This window comes from Haliotis cracherodii, unplaced genomic scaffold (genome assembly GCF_022045235.1).
Source record: "Haliotis cracherodii isolate W230 unplaced genomic scaffold, xgHalCrac1.p SCAF_17, whole genome shotgun sequence".
NCBI classification, from domain to species: Eukaryota; Metazoa; Mollusca; class Gastropoda; order Lepetellida; family Haliotidae; genus Haliotis; species Haliotis cracherodii.
The window spans coordinates 29,208,491-29,223,354 of NW_027266272.1; the positions used below are offsets into that span (position 1 = coordinate 29,208,491).

General features: G+C 53.5%; 9 protein-coding genes across 9 annotated transcripts; all 9 read left to right on the forward strand.

The window, feature by feature from the left end:
- Window positions 1-257: 257 nt before the first annotated feature.
- On the forward strand, window positions 258-731 carry LOC139464761 (merozoite surface protein CMZ-8-like). The gene has a single exon (XM_071246272.1). It carries the CDS (start codon window positions 258-260, stop codon window positions 729-731), a length of 474 nt encoding a protein of 157 aa, XP_071102373.1.
- Window positions 732-2,286: 1,555 nt separating this feature from the next.
- Window positions 2,287-3,111, forward strand: LOC139464762 (uncharacterized). The gene has a single exon (XM_071246273.1). The coding sequence runs from the start codon at window positions 2,287-2,289 to the stop codon at window positions 3,109-3,111; it is 825 nt and encodes a 274-aa protein (XP_071102374.1).
- A 656-nt stretch (window positions 3,112-3,767) lies between these two features.
- Window positions 3,768-4,478, forward strand: LOC139464763 (uncharacterized). The gene has a single exon (XM_071246274.1). It carries the CDS (start codon window positions 3,768-3,770, stop codon window positions 4,476-4,478), a length of 711 nt encoding a protein of 236 aa, XP_071102375.1.
- A 545-nt stretch (window positions 4,479-5,023) lies between these two features.
- On the forward strand, window positions 5,024-5,812 carry LOC139464764 (uncharacterized). Its single transcript, XM_071246275.1, has one exon. It carries the CDS (start codon window positions 5,024-5,026, stop codon window positions 5,810-5,812), a length of 789 nt encoding a protein of 262 aa, XP_071102376.1.
- A 559-nt stretch (window positions 5,813-6,371) lies between these two features.
- LOC139464766 (DNA-directed RNA polymerase II subunit RPB1-like) lies at window positions 6,372-7,331 on the forward strand. Its single transcript, XM_071246276.1, has one exon. It carries the CDS (start codon window positions 6,372-6,374, stop codon window positions 7,329-7,331), a length of 960 nt encoding a protein of 319 aa, XP_071102377.1.
- A 3,211-nt stretch (window positions 7,332-10,542) lies between these two features.
- On the forward strand, window positions 10,543-11,127 carry LOC139464767 (splicing factor 3A subunit 2-like). Its single transcript, XM_071246277.1, has one exon. It carries the CDS (start codon window positions 10,543-10,545, stop codon window positions 11,125-11,127), a length of 585 nt encoding a protein of 194 aa, XP_071102378.1.
- Window positions 11,128-11,384: 257 nt separating this feature from the next.
- Window positions 11,385-12,131, forward strand: LOC139464768 (uncharacterized). The gene has a single exon (XM_071246278.1). The coding sequence runs from the start codon at window positions 11,385-11,387 to the stop codon at window positions 12,129-12,131; it is 747 nt and encodes a 248-aa protein (XP_071102379.1).
- Window positions 12,132-13,450: 1,319 nt separating this feature from the next.
- Window positions 13,451-13,894, forward strand: LOC139464769 (uncharacterized). The gene has a single exon (XM_071246280.1). The coding sequence runs from the start codon at window positions 13,451-13,453 to the stop codon at window positions 13,892-13,894; it is 444 nt and encodes a 147-aa protein (XP_071102381.1).
- Window positions 13,895-14,032: 138 nt separating this feature from the next.
- On the forward strand, window positions 14,033-14,386 carry LOC139464770 (merozoite surface protein CMZ-8-like). Its single transcript, XM_071246281.1, has one exon. It carries the CDS (start codon window positions 14,033-14,035, stop codon window positions 14,384-14,386), a length of 354 nt encoding a protein of 117 aa, XP_071102382.1.
- Window positions 14,387-14,864: the final 478 nt, after the last annotated feature.

Sequence of the window (14,864 nt, forward strand, 5' to 3'; positions counted from 1 at the left end):
TCCATCCTCCCTACTTCCCCTCCATCACCCCTACTTCCCCTCCATCCTCACTACTTCCCTATTTCTCCCTACTTCCACACGATCCTCCCTTCTTCCCCTCCATCCTCCCCTGTTCCCCTTCGATCACCCCTCTTCTCCATCCTCCCTACTTCCCCTCAATCATCCGTACTTCCTCCTTCATCATCCCTACTTCCCCTCCATCCCTACTTCCCCTCCATCATCCCTACTTCCCCCTCCATTATCCTACTTCACCTTTGATGCCCCCTGCTTCCCCCTTCATCATAACTTCCTCTCCCAACCATCCTTCGAACTTCCCCTCCATCCTCGCCTACTTTTCCTTCCATGATCCCTACTTCCCCTCCATCCTCCCTACTTCCCCTCCATCCTCCCCTACTTTTCCTTCCATGATCCCTTCTTCCCCTCCATCCTCCCCTGTTTCCCCCTCCATCCTCCCAACATCCCCTCCATCCTCCCTACTTCCCCTCAGTAAACCCTACTTCCCCTTATATCCTCCCTATTTTCTCCTCCATCCTCCACAACTTACCCTTCCATCCTCCCTACTTCCACACCACCATCCTCCCCACTTCCCCTCCATCCTCCCTAACTCTGCCTCCATCCTCCCCTGTTTCCCCCTCCATCCTCCCTTCTTCCCCTCCATCATCCCTGCTTCCACTCCATCATCCCTACTTCCCCTCCATAATCTCTACTTCCCTTCAATCCTAAAAGCTTGAAGTCCATTCTCCCATACTTCCCCTTCTTCCTCCCTACTTCCCCTCCATCATCACTACTTCCCCTCCATCCTCACTATTTCCCCGTCCACCCTCCCGACTTCCCCTCCATCGTCCCTACTTCCCCTCAATCATCCCTACTCCCCCCTTCATCCTCCCTACTTTCTCCTCCATACTCCCCAACTTACCCTTCTATGATCCCTACTTCCTCTCCATCCTCACTACTTCCCCTCCATCCTCCCTACTTCCCCTCCATCCTCCCCTACTTCCCCTTCCATGATCCCTACTTACCCTGCATCCTGCCTACTTCCCCTCCATCCTCCCAACTTCCCCCTGCATCCTCCCTACTTTCCCTGCATCCTCACTACTTAACCTCCATCCTCCCTACTTCCACACCATCCTTCCCACTTTCCCTCCATCCTCTTTACGTCTGCCTCCATCCTCCCCTGTTTCCCCCTCTATCCTCCCTACTTCCCCTCCATCATCCCTACTTCCCCTAAATCATCCCTACTTCCCCTCCATCCTAATAGTTTGACTTCCATCCCCCTACTTCCCTACTTCTTCTCTATCATCCGTACTTCCCCTCCATCATCCCTACTTTCCCTCCATCGTACCTGCTTCCCCCTCCACCCTGCCTACTTTCCCCTCCATCCTCCCTACCTAACCTCCTTCCTTCCTATTTTCCCTCCATCCTCCTTACTTTCCTTCAATCCTCCCTACTTCCCCTCCATCCTCCCTACTTCCCCCTTCACCCTCCCTACTTTAGCCTCCTTCCTTCCTTTTTCACCTCCATCCTACCTACTTCCCCCACCATCATCTTGCTTCACCTTCCATGCCCCCTGCTTCCCCCTTCATCATAACTTCCTCTCCCATCCATCCTCCGTCCTTCACCTCCATCCTCCCCTACTTCCCCTTCCATGATCCCTACTTACCCTGCATCCTGCCTACTTCCCCTCCATCCTCCCAACTTCCCCCTGCATCCTCCCTACTTTCCCTGCATCCTCACTACTTAACCTCCATCCTCCCTACTTCCACACCATCCTTCCCACTTTCCCTCCATCCTCTTTACGTCTGCCTCCATCCTCCCCTGTTTCCCCCTCTATCCTCCCTACTTCCCCTCCATCATCCCTACTTCCCCTAAATCATCCCTACTTCCCCTCCATCCTAATAGTTTGACTTCCATCCCCCTACTTCCCTACTTCTTCTCTATCATCCGTACTTCCCCTCCATCATCCCTACTTTCCCTCCATCGTACCTGCTTCCCCCTCCACCCTGCCTACTTTCCCCTCCATCCTCCCTACCTAACCTCCTTCCTTCCTATTTTCCCTCCATCCTCCTTACTTTCCTTCAATCCTCCCTACTTCCCCTCCATCCTCCCTACTTCCCCCTTCACCCTCCCTACTTTAGCCTCCTTCCTTCCTTTTTCACCTCCATCCTACCTACTTCCCCCACCATCATCTTGCTTCACCTTCCATGCCCCCTGCTTCCCCCTTCATCATAACTTCCTCTCCCATCCATCCTCCGTCCTTCACCTCCATCCTCCCCTACTTTCCCTTCCATGATCCCTTCTTCCCCTCCATCCTCCCTACTTCCCCTCCATCCTCCCAACTTCTCCCTCCATCCTCCCTACTTCCCTCTCCACCATCCCTTCTTCCACACCATCCCCCCCTACTTTCCCTCCATCCTCCCTACCTCTGCCACAATCCTACCCTGTGTCCCTCTCCATTCTCCCTACTTCCCCTCAATCATCACTACTTCCCCCTCCATCGTCCCTACTTTTTTCTCCATCCTCCACTATTTAACCCTCTATCCTCACTACTTCCCCTCCATCCTCCCAACTTACCCCTCCATCACTCCTACTTCACCTCCATCCTCCCTACTTCCCCCTCCAGCCTCCCTACTTCCCCCTCCACCATCCCTTGTTCCCCTCAATCCTCCCTACCTCTGCCTCCATACTCCCTACTTCCCTACTTCTTCTCTATCATCCCTACTTCCCCTCCATCACAACTGCATCCAGTTCCATGTACACTACTTTCCCCTCCATCCTCCACTACTTACCCTTCCATCCTCCCTACTTCCCTCTCCACCATCCATTGTTCCCCTCAATCCTCCCTACCTCTGCCTCCATACTCCCTACTTCCCTACTTCTTCTCTATCATCCCTACTTCCCCTCCATTATAACTGCTTCCAGTTCCATGTACACTACTTTCCCCTCCATCCTCCACTACTTACCCTTCCATCCTCCCTACTTCCCCTCCATTCCCCCTACTTCCCCTCCATCATCCCCACTTCCCCTCCATCATCCGACTTCCACTCCATCCTCCCAACTTCCCCTCCATCTTCCCTACTTCCCCTCCATCCTCCCCTACTTTTCCTTCCATGATTCCTTCTTCCCCTCCATGCTACCCTGTTTCCCCCTCCATCCTCCCAACATCCCCTCCATCCTCCCTACTTCCCCTCAATAAATCCTACTTCCCCTTATATCCTCCCTGTTTTCTCCTCCATCCTCCACAACTTACCCTTCCATCCTTCCTACTTCCACACCACCATCCTCCCCACTTCCCCTCCATCCTCCCTACCTCTGCCTCCATCCTCCCCTGTTTCCCCCTCCATCCTCCCTTCTTCCCCTCCATCATCCCTACTTCCACTCCATCATCCCTACTTCACCTCCATAATCCCTACTTCCCTTCCATCATAATGGCTTGAACTCCATTCTCCCATACTTCCCCTTCTTCCTCCCTACTTCCCCTCCATCATCACTACTTCCCCTCCATCCTCACTATTTCCCCGTCCACCCTCCTGACTTCTCCTCCATCGTCCCTACTTCCCCTCAATCATCCCTACTCCCCCCTTCATCCTCCCTACTTTCTCCTCCATACTCCCCAACTTACCCTTCTATGATCCCTACTTCCTCTCCATCCTCACTACTTCCCCTCCATCCTCCCTACTTCCCGCTCCATCCTCCCTGCTTAGCCTCACTCCTCCTTATTTCTCCTCCATCCTCCCTACTTTCCCCTCCATCGTCCTACTTCACCTTCCATGACCCCTGCTTCCCCCTTCATCATAACTTCCTCTCCCATCCATCCTCCGTACTTCCCCTCCATCCTCCCCTACTTTGCCTTCCATGATCCCTACTTCCCCTCCATCCTGCCTACTTCCCCTCCATCCTCCCAACTTTCCCCTCCATCCTCCCTACTTTCCCTCCATCCTCACTACTTCACCTCCATCCTCCCTACTTGCACACCATCCTTCCCACTTCCCCTCCATCATCTTTACCTCTGCCTCCATCCTCCCCTGTTTCCCCCTCTATCGTCCCTACGTCCCCTCCATCCTCCCTACTTCCACTCCATCCTCCCTACTTGCCATCCATCCTCCCAACCTCCTCCTCCATCCTCCCTACTTCCCCTCTATCCTCACTACTTCCTCTTCCATCCTCCCTACTTTCCCCTCCATCATCCCTACTTCCCCTCCAACATCCTTACTTCCCGTCCATCCTCCCTACTTCCCCTCCATCCTCACAACTTCCTCCTCCATCCTCCCTACTTCCCATCCATCCTCACTACTTCCCCTCTATCCTACATACTTCCACATCATCCTCCCCACTTCCCCTCCATCCTCTTCACCTCTCCCTCCATCCTCCCCTGTTTCCCCCTCCATCCTCCCTACTTTCCCTCCATCATCCCTACTTCCACTCCATCATCCCTACTTCCCCTCCATAATCCCTACTTCCCTCACATCCTAATGGCTTGAACTCCATTCTCCCATACTTCCCTCCATCATCCCTACTTCCCCTCCATCCTCCAAACTTTCTCTATCCTTCCTACTTCCCCTCCATCCTCACTACTTCCCCTCCATCCTCCCTACTTCCACACCATCCTCCCCACTTCCCCTCCATCCTCTTTACCTCTGCCTCCATCATCCCCTGTTTCCCCCTCTATCCTCCCTACTTCCCCTCCATCATCCCTACTTCCCCTAAATCATCACTACTTCCCCTCCATCCTAATAGTTTGACCTCCATCCCCCTACTTCCCTACTTCTTCTCTATCATCCGTACTTCCCCTCCATCATCCCTACTTTCCCTCCATCGTACCTGCTTCCCCCTCCACCCTGCCTACTTTCCCCTCCATCCTCCCTACCTAACCTCCTTCCTTCCTATTTTCCCTCCATCCTCCCTACTTTCCTTCAATCCTCCCTACTTCCCCTCCATCCTCCCTACTTCCCTACTTTAGCCTCCTTCCTTCCTATTTCACCTCCATCCTCCATACTTCCCCCACCATCATCTTGCTTCACCTTCCATGCCCCCTACTTCCCGCTTCATCATAACTTCCTCTCCCATCCATCCTCCGTCCTTCACCTCCATCCTCCCCTACTTTCCCTTCCATGATCCCTACTTCCCCTCCATCCTCCCTACTTCCCCTACATCCTCCCAACTTCTCCCTCCATCTTCCCTACTTCCCTCTCCACCATCCCATCTTCCACACCATCCTCCCTACTTTCCCTCCATCCTCCCTACCTCTGCCACAATCCTTCCTTGTTTCCCCCTCCATTCTCCCTACTTCCCCTCAATCATCACTACTTCCCCCTCCATCCTCCCTACTTTTTTCTCCATCCTCCACTATTTAACCCTCTATCCTCACTACTTCCCCTCCATCCTCCCAACTTACCCCTCCATCAGTCCTACTTCACCTCCATCCTCCCTACTTCCCCCTCCATCCTCCCTACTTCCCTCTCCACCATCCCTTGTTCCCCTCAATCCTTCCTACCTCTGCCTCCATACTCCCTACTTCCCTACTTCTTCTCTATCATCCCTACTTCCCCTCCTTCATAACTTCTTCCAGTTCCATGTAAGCTACTTTCCCCTCCATCCTCCACTACTTACCCTTCCATCCTCCACTACTTCCCCTCCATCCTCCCTACTTCCACATCATCCTCCCCACTTCCCCTCCATCCTCTTCACCTCTCCCTCCATCCTCCCCTGTTTCCCCCTCAATCCTCCCTACTTTCCCTCCATCATCCCTACTTCCACTCCATCCTCCCTACTTCCCCTCCATAATCCCTACTTCCCTCACATCCTAATGGCTTGAACTCCATTATCCCATACTTCCCTCCATCATCCCTACTTCCCCTCCATCCTCCAAACTTTCTCTATCCTTCCTACTTCCCCTCCATCCTCACTACTTCCCCTCCATCCTCCCTACTTCCTCACCATCCACCCCACTTCCCCTCCATCCTATTTACCTCTGCCTCCATCATCCCCTGTTTCCCCCTCTATCTTCCCTACTTCCCCTCCATCATCCCTACTTCCCCTCCATCATCACTACTTCCCCTCCATCCTAATAGTTTGACCTCCATCCCCCTACTTCCCTACTTCTTCTCTATCATCCGTACTTCCCCTCCATCATCCCTACTTTCCCTCCATCGTACCTGCTTCCACCTCCACCCTGCCTACTTTCCCCTCCATCCTCCCTACCTAACCTCCTTCCTTCCTATTTTCCCTCCATCCTCCCTACTTTCCTTCAATCCTCCCTACTTCCCCTCCATCCTCCCTACTTCCCCCTTCACCCTCCCTACTTTAGCCTCCTTCCTTCCTATTTCCCCCTCCATCCTCCCTACTTCCCCCTCCATCATCTTACTTCACCTTCCATGCCCCCTGCTTCCCCCTTCATCATAACTTCCTCTCCCATCCATGATCCCTTCTTCCCCTCCATCCTCCCCTACTTTCCCTTCCATGATCCCTACTTCCCCTCCATGCTCCCTACTTCCCCTCCATCCTCCCAACTTCTCCCTCCTTCCTCCCTACTTCCCTCTCCACCATCCCTTCTTCCACACCATCCTCCCTACTTTCCCTCCATCCTCCCTACCTCTGCCACAATCCTACCCTGTTTCCCCCTCCATTCTCCCAACTTCTCCCTCCATCCTCCCTACTTCCCTCTCCACCATCCCTTCTTCCACACCATCCTCCCTACTTTCCCTTCATCCTCCCTACCTCTGCCTGTTTCCCCCTCCATCCTCCCAACTTCTCCCTCCATCCTCCCTACTTCCCTCTCCACCATCCCTTCTTCCACACCATCCTCCCTACTTTTCCTCCATCCTCCCTACCTCTGCCACAAGCCTACCCTGTTTCCACCTCCATCCTCCCTACTTCCCCTCAATCATCACTACTTCCCCCTCCATCCTCCCTACTTTTTTCTCCATCCTCCCTACTTTCCTCTCCACCATCCCTTGTTCCCCTCAATCTTCCCTACCTCTGCCCCCATACTCCCTACTTCCCTACTCCTTCTCTATCATCCCTACTTCCCCTCCATCGTACCTGCTTCCAGCTCCATCCTCCATACTTTCCCCTCCATCCTCCACTACTTACCCTTCCATCCTCACTACTTCCCCTCCTTTTCCCCTACTTCCCCTCCATCATCCCTACTTCCCCTCCATCCTAATAGCTTGACCTCCATTCTCCCATACTTCCCCTCCAACCTCCCTACTTCCCCTCCATCTTCCCTACTTCTCCTCCATCATCCCTACTTCCCCTCAATCATCCCCACTTCCCCTTCATCCTCCCTACTTCCCCTCCATCATCCCTACTTCCCCTCCATCCTAATAGCTTGACCTCCATTCTCCCATACTTCCACTCCAACCTCCCTACTTCCCCTCCATCCTCCCTACATCCCTACTTCCCCTCCATCGTACCTGCTTCCCATCCATCCTCCCTACTTCCCCCTCAATCATCCCTACTTCCCTTCAATCATCCCTTCTTTCCCTGAATCCTCCCTACCCCTGCCACCATCCTCCCGTTTCCTCCTCCATCATCCCTACTTCCCCTACATCCTCCCTACCTTCCCTCAATCATCACTAATTCCCCCTCCATCCTCCCTACTTTCTCCACCATCCTCCACTATCTAACCCTCCATCCTCACTACTTCCCCTCCATCCTTCCCTAATTTCCCTTCCATGATCCCTACTTCTCCTCCATCTTCCCTAATTCCCCTCTATCCTCCTTACTTCCACACCATCCTCTTTACTTCCACTCCACCCTTCCTACTTCTACCTCCATCCTCCCCTGTTTCCCCCTGCATCATCCCCACTTCTCCTCCATCATCCCTACTTCCCCTCAATCCTCCCTACTTCCCCTTTCATCCTCCCTACTTGCCCTCCATCATCCCTACTTCCCCTCCATCCTAATAGCTTGACCTCCATTCTCCCATACTTCCCTTCCAACGTCCCTACTTCCCCTCCATCCTCCCTACTTCCCTACTTCTTCTCTATCATCCCTACCTCCCCTCCATCGTACCTGCTTCCCCCTCCATCCTCCCTACTTCCCCCTCCATCCTCCCTACTTAACCTCCTTCCTTCCTATTTTCCCTCCATCCTCCCCTACTTCCCTTCAATCCTCCCTACTTCCCCTCCAATCCTCCCTACTTCCCCTCCATCCTCCAAACTTCCTCCTCCATCCTCCCTACTTCCCCTCCATCCTCACTACTTCCCCTCCATCCTCCCTACTTCCACAACATCCTCACCACTTCCCCTCCATCATCTTTACCTCTGCCTCCATCCTCCCCTGTTTCCCCCTCTATACTCCTTACTTCCCCTCCATCATCCTACTTCCACTCCATCCTCCCTACTTCCCCTCCATCCTAATAGCTTGACCTCCATCCTCCCCTACTTCCCTACTTCTTCTCTATCATCCGTACTTCCCCTCCATCATCCCTACTTCCCCTCCATCCCCTCCTGCTTTCCCTTCCATGATCCCTACTTCCCCTCCATCCTCCCTAATTCCCCTCCATCCTCCCAACTTCCCCCTTCATCCTCCCTACTTCCCCTCCATCCTCACTACTTCCCCTCCATCCTCCCTACTTCCACACGACCCTCCCTACTTCCCCTTCCTCCTCCCTACCTCAGCCTCCATCCTCCCCTGTTTCCCCCTCCATCATCCCCACTTCTCCTCCATCCTCCCTAATTCCCCTCAATCATCCCTACTTCACCCTTTATCCTCCTTACTTTCCCCTCCATCCTCCCCTACTTCACCTTCCATTACCCATGCTTCCCCCTGGATCATAACTTCCTGTCCCATCCATCCTCCGTACTTCCCCTCCATGCTCTCCTACTTTCCCCTCCATGATCCCTACTTCCCCTTCATCCTCCCTACTTTCCTTTCTATTCTCCCAACTTCCCCCACCATCCTCCCTACTTCCCCTCCATACTCCCTATTTCCCCTCCATCCTCCCAACTTTCCCTCCATCCTCCCTACTTCCCCTTGATACACCCCTACTTCCTCTTCCATCATCCCTACTTCCTCTCTATCCTCCCATATTTCTGCCAACATCACCAATACTTCCCCTCCATCCTCCCTACTTCCTGCTACATCATTCCTTCATCCTCATCTACCATTCTTACTTCTCCATCCTCCCTATTTCATTGTCCATCCTCTCTACTTCCCCTCGATCCCCCCTACTTACCCTCGTTCCCCCTCCAGCCTCCCTACCTCTGCCTCCATCCTCCCCTGTGTCCCCTCCATCATCCCTACTTCCCCTCCATCCTCCCTACTTCCCCTCAATCAATCCTACTTCACCCCTCCATTCTCCCTACTTTCTCCTCCATCCTCTACTATTTAACCCTCCATTCTCGCTACTTCCCCTCCATCCTCCCCTACTTTCACTTCCATGATCCCTACTTCCCCTCCATCCTCCCTACTTAACCTCCTTCCTTCCTATTTTCCCTCCATCCTCTTTACTTCCCCTCAATCCTCCCTACTTCCCCTCCATCCTCCCTACTTCCCCCTCCATGCTCCCTACTTCCCTCTCTACCATCCCTTCTTCCCCTCAATCCTCCCTACCTCTGCCTCCACCCTCCCCTGTTTCCCCCTCAATCCTCCCCACTTCCCCTCAATCATCCCTACTTCCCCTCAATCATCCCTACTTCACCCCTACATCCTCCCTACTTTCCCTTCCATCCTCCACTACTTAGCCTTCCATCCTCCCTACTTCCCCTTCCGCCATCTCTTCTTCCCCTCAATCCTCCCTACCTCTGCCTCCATCCTCCCCTGTTTCCCCCTCAATCATCCCTACTTCCCCTCCATCCTCTCTTCTTCCCCTCAACCATCACTAATTCACCCTCCATCCTCTCTACTTTCTCCTCCATCCTCCACTATTTAACCCTCCATTCTTGCTACTTCCCCTCCATCCTCCCCTACTTTCACTTCCATGATCCCTACTTCCCCTCCATCCTCCCTACTTAACCTCCTTCCTTCCTATTTTCCCTCCATCCTCTCTACTTCCCCTCAATCCTCCCTACTTTCCCCTCCATCCTCCCCTACTTCACCTTCCATGACCCCTGCTTCCCCTTTGATCATAACTTCCTGTCCCATCCATCCTCCGTACTTCCCCTCCATGCTCTCCTACTTTCCCTTCCATGATCCCTACTTCCCTGCCATGCTCCCTTCTTTCCCTCCATCCTCCCTACTTCCCCTCCATCATCCCTCCTTCCACTCCATCATACCTACTTCCGCTCCATCATCCCTACTTCCCCTCCATCGTAATAGCTTGACCTCCATCCTCCCATACTTCTCCTCCAACCTCCCTACTTCCCCTGCTTCCTCCCTACTTCCCTACTTCTCCTCTATCATCCCTTCTTCCCCTCCATCATCCCTTCTTCCCCTCCATCATCCCTATTTCCCCTCCATCCTCCCTACTTAACCTCCTTCCTTCATATTTTCGTTCCATCCTCTCTACTCCCCCTCAATCCTCCCTTCTTCCCCTCAATCCTCCCTACCTCTGTCCCCATCCTCCTCTGTTTACCCCTCCATGATCCCTACTTCCCCGCTATGCTCCCTACTTTCCCTCCATCCTCCCTACTTCCCCTCCATCATCCCTACTTCCACTCCATCATCCCTACTTCCCCTCCATCATCCCTACTTTCCCTCCATCCTAATAGCTTGACCATCCTCCCATACTTCCCCTCCAACCTCACTACTTCCCCTCCATCCTCCCTACTTAACCTCCTTCCTTCCTATTTTCCCTCCATCCTCTCTACTTCCCCTCAATCCTCCCTACTTCCCCTCCATCCTCCCTACTTCCCCCTCCATGCTCCCTACTTCCCTCACTACCATCCCTTCTTCCCCTCAGTCCTCCGTACCTCTGCCTCCATCCTCCCCTGTTTCCCCCTCAATCCTCCCCACTTCCCCTCAATCATCCCTACTTCACCCCTACATCCTCCCTACTTTCCCCTCCATCCTCCACTACTTACCCTTTCATTCTCCCTACTTCCCCCTCCGCCATTTCTTCTTCCCCTCAATCCTCCCTACCTCTGCCTCCATCCTCCCCTGTTTCCCCCTCCATCATCCCTACTTCCCCTCCATCTTCCCTTCTTCCCCTCAACCATCACTAATTCCCCCTCCATCCTCCCTTGACCTCCATCCTCCCATACTTCCCCTCCATTCTCCCTACTTCCCCTCCATCCTCCCTACTTCCCTACTTCTACTCCATCATCCCTTCTTCTCCTCCATCATCCCTATTTCCCCTCCATCCTCCCTACTTAACATCCTTCCTTCATATTTTCCATCCATCCTCTCTACTCCCCCTCAATCCTCCCTTCTTCCCCTCAATCCTTCCTATCTCTGCCCCCATACTCCCCTGTTTACCCCTCCATGATCCCTACTTCCCCGCTATGCTCCCTACTTTCCCTCCATCCTCCCTACTTCCCCTCCATCATCCCTACTTCCACTCCATCATCCCTACTTCCCCTCCATCATCCCTACTTCCCCTCCATCCTAATAGCTTGACCATCCTCCCATACTTCCCCTCCAACCTCACTACTTCCCCTCCATCCTCCCTACTTAACCTCCTTCCTTCCTATTTTCCCTCCATCCTCTCTACTTCCTCTCAATCCTCCCTACTTCCCCTCCATCCTCCCTACTTCCCCCTCCATGCTCCCTACTTCCCTCTCTACCATCCCTTCTTCCCCTCAGTCCTCCGTACCTCTGCCTCCATCCTCCTCTGTTTCCCCCTCAATCCTCCCCACTTCCCCTCAATCATCCCTACTTCCCCTCAATCATCCCTACTTCACCCCTACATCCTCCCTACTTTCCCTTCCATCCTCCACTACTTACCCTTCCATTCTCCCTACTTCCCTCTCCGCCATTTCTTCTTCCCCTCAATCCTCCCTACCCCTGCCTCCATCCTCCCCTGTTTCCCCCTCCATAAGCCCTATTTCCCCTCCATCCTCCCTTCTTCCCCTCAACCATCACTGATTCCCCCTCCATCCTCTCTTGACCTCCATCCTCCCATACTTCCCCTCCATTCTCCCTACTTCCCCTCCATCCTCCCTACTTCCCTACTTCTCCTCTATCATCCCTACTTCCTGCTGCATTCTCCCTACTTTCCCCTCCATCTTCCCCTACTTACCCTTCCATGATCCCTGCTTCCCCCTTCATCATAACTTCCTCTTCCATACATCCTTCGTACTTCCCCTCCATTCTCCCCTACTTTCCCTTCCCTGTTCCCTACTTACCCTCCATCCTCCCATACTTCCCCTCCATTCTCCCTACTTCCCCTCCATCCTCCCTACTTAACCTCCTTTCTTCCTATTTTCCCTCCATCCTCTCTACTTCCCCTCAATCCTCCCTACCTTTGCCTCCATCCTCCCCTGTTACCCCCTCCATGATCCCTACTTCCCCGCCATGCTCCCTACTTACCCTTCATCCTCTCTTCTTCCCTACTTTTCTATCATCCCTACTTCCCTCCATGATCCCTACTTCCCCTCCATCGTACCTGCTTCACCCTCCATCCTCCCTACTTAGCCTCCTTCCTTCCTATTTCCTCTCCATCCTCCCTACTTCCCCTCCATCTTCACTACTTCCTATTCCATCCTCCCTACTTCCCCCTCCATCATCCCTACTTTCTTTCAATCATCCCTACTTCCCCTTCATCCTCCCTACATTCCCCTCCATCCTCCCTGCTTAGTTTCCCTCCTTCCTATTTCACCTCCATCCTCCGTACTTCTCCCTCCATCGTCCTACGTCACCTTCCATGACCACTGCTTCCCCCTTCATCATAACTTCCTCTCCAATCCATCCATCCTCCGTACTTCCCTTCCATCCTCCCCTACTTTCCCTTCCATCATCCCTACTTCCCCTTCATCCTCCCTACTTTCCCTCAATCCTCCCAACTTCCCCCTCCATCCTCCCTACTTCCCCTCCATCCTCCCTACTTCCCCTCAATCATCCCTACTTCCTGCTGCATTCTCCCTACTTTCCCCTCCATCTTCCCCTACTTACCCTTCCATGATCCCTGCTTCCCCTTCATCATAACTTCCTCTTCCATACATCCTTCGTACTTCCCCTCCATTCTCCCCTACTTTCCCTTCCCTGTTCCCTACTTACCCTCCATCCTCCCTACTTCCGCTCCATCCTCCCTACTTCCCCTCCATCCTCACTACTTCCCCCTCCATCCTCCCACTTCTCCTCCATCCTCCCTACTTCCTTTCAATCATCCCTACTTCCCCTTCATCCTCCCTACTTCCCCTCCATCCTCACTACTTCCCCTCCATCCTCCCTACATTCCCCTCCATCCTCCCTGCTTAGCTTCCCTCCTTCCTATTCCCCCTCCATCCTCCGTACTTCTCCCTCCATCGTCCTACGTCACCTTCCATGACCTCTGCTTCCCCCTTCATCATAACTTCCTCTCACATCCATACTCCGTACTTCCCCTCCATCCTTCCCTACTTTCCCTTTCATGAGCCCTACTTTCCCTCCATCCTCCCTACTTCCCCTCCATCTTCCCAACTTCCCCCTCCATCCTTCCTACTTCCCCTCCATCCTCCCTACGTCCTTACTTCTCCTCTATCATCCCTACGTCCCCTCCATCGTACCTGATTCTCCCTCCATCCTTCCTCCTTCCCTTCCATCCTCACTACTTCCTCTCCATCCTCCCTACTTCCACAACATCCTCCCCACTTCCCCTCCATCCTCTTTACCTATGACTCCATCCTCCCCTGTTTCCCCATCCATCCTCCCTTCTTCCCCTCCATCCTCCCTACCTCTGCCTCCATCCTCCCCTGTTTCCCGCTCCATCATCCCCACTTCCCCTCCATCCTCCCAACTTCGCCTCACTCATCCCTACTTCCCCCTACATCCTCCCTACTTTCCCCTCCATCCTCCACTACTTACCCTTCCATGATCCCTACTTCCCCTCCATCTTCCCTACTTTCCCTCCATCCTCCCTACTTTCCCCTCCATCCTCCCTGCTTAGCTTCCCTCCTTCCTATTTCACCTCCATCCTCCCTACTTCTCCCTCCATCGTCCTACTTCACCTTCCATGACCTCTGCTTCCCCCTTCATCATAACTTCCTCTCACATCCATCCTCCGTACTTCCCTTCCATCCTTCCCTACTTTCCATTCCATGATCCCTACTTTCCCTCCATCCTCCCTACTTCCCCTCCATCCTCCCAACTTCCCCCTCCATCCTCCCCACTTCTCCTCCATCCTCCACTACTTCCCCTCAAACATCCCTTCTTCCCCCTTCATCCTCCCTACTTCCCCTCCATCCTCACTACTTCCCCTCCATCCTCCCTACTTTCAACTCCATCCTCCATGCTTAGCTTCCCCCCTTCCTATTTCCCCTCCATCCTCCCTACTTCTCCCTCCATCGTCCTACTTCACCTTCCATGACACCTGCTTCCCCCTCCCATCCATCCTCCGTACTTCCCCTCCATCCTTCCCTACTTTCCCTTTCATGATCCCTACTTTCCCTCCATCCTCCCTACTTTCCCTCCATCCTCCCTACTTCTCCTCCATCCTCCCCTACTTTCCCTTCCATTATCCTTACTTCCCCTCTATCCACCCAACTTCCCCATCCATCCTCCCTACTTCCCGTCCATCCTCACTACTTCAACTCAATCAACGATCCTCCCTTTTTCCCCTCCATCCTACCTACCTCTGCCTCCTTCCTCCCCTGTTTCCCTGTCCATCATCCTCATTTCTTCTCCATCCTCCCTTTTTCCCCTCCATCCTACCTACCTCTGCCTCCTTCCTCCCCTGTTTCCCTGTCCATCATCCTCATTTCTTCTCCATCCTCCGTACTTCCCCTCCATCCACCCTACTTTCCCCTCCATCCTCCCTACTTAGCCTCCCTCCTTCTTACCACCAC

Bases quoted from the DNA above. Each gene is read 5' to 3' on its own strand.
- LOC139464766 (XM_071246276.1), top strand. From the start codon at position 6,372: ATGCCCCCTGCTTCCCCCTTCATCATAACTTCCTCTCCCATCCATGAT.
- LOC139464768 (XM_071246278.1), top strand. From the start codon at position 11,385: ATGCTCCCTACTTTCCCTCCATCCTCCCTACTTCCCCTCCATCATCCC.
- LOC139464764 (XM_071246275.1), top strand. From the start codon at position 5,024: ATGCCCCCTACTTCCCGCTTCATCATAACTTCCTCTCCCATCCATCCT.
- LOC139464762 (XM_071246273.1), top strand. From the start codon at position 2,287: ATGATCCCTTCTTCCCCTCCATCCTCCCTACTTCCCCTCCATCCTCCC.
- LOC139464761 (XM_071246272.1), top strand. From the start codon at position 258: ATGCCCCCTGCTTCCCCCTTCATCATAACTTCCTCTCCCAACCATCCT.
- LOC139464763 (XM_071246274.1), top strand. From the start codon at position 3,768: ATGACCCCTGCTTCCCCCTTCATCATAACTTCCTCTCCCATCCATCCT.
- LOC139464770 (XM_071246281.1), top strand. From the start codon at position 14,033: ATGACCTCTGCTTCCCCCTTCATCATAACTTCCTCTCACATCCATCCT.
- LOC139464767 (XM_071246277.1), top strand. From the start codon at position 10,543: ATGCTCCCTACTTTCCCTCCATCCTCCCTACTTCCCCTCCATCATCCC.
- LOC139464769 (XM_071246280.1), top strand. From the start codon at position 13,451: ATGAGCCCTACTTTCCCTCCATCCTCCCTACTTCCCCTCCATCTTCCC.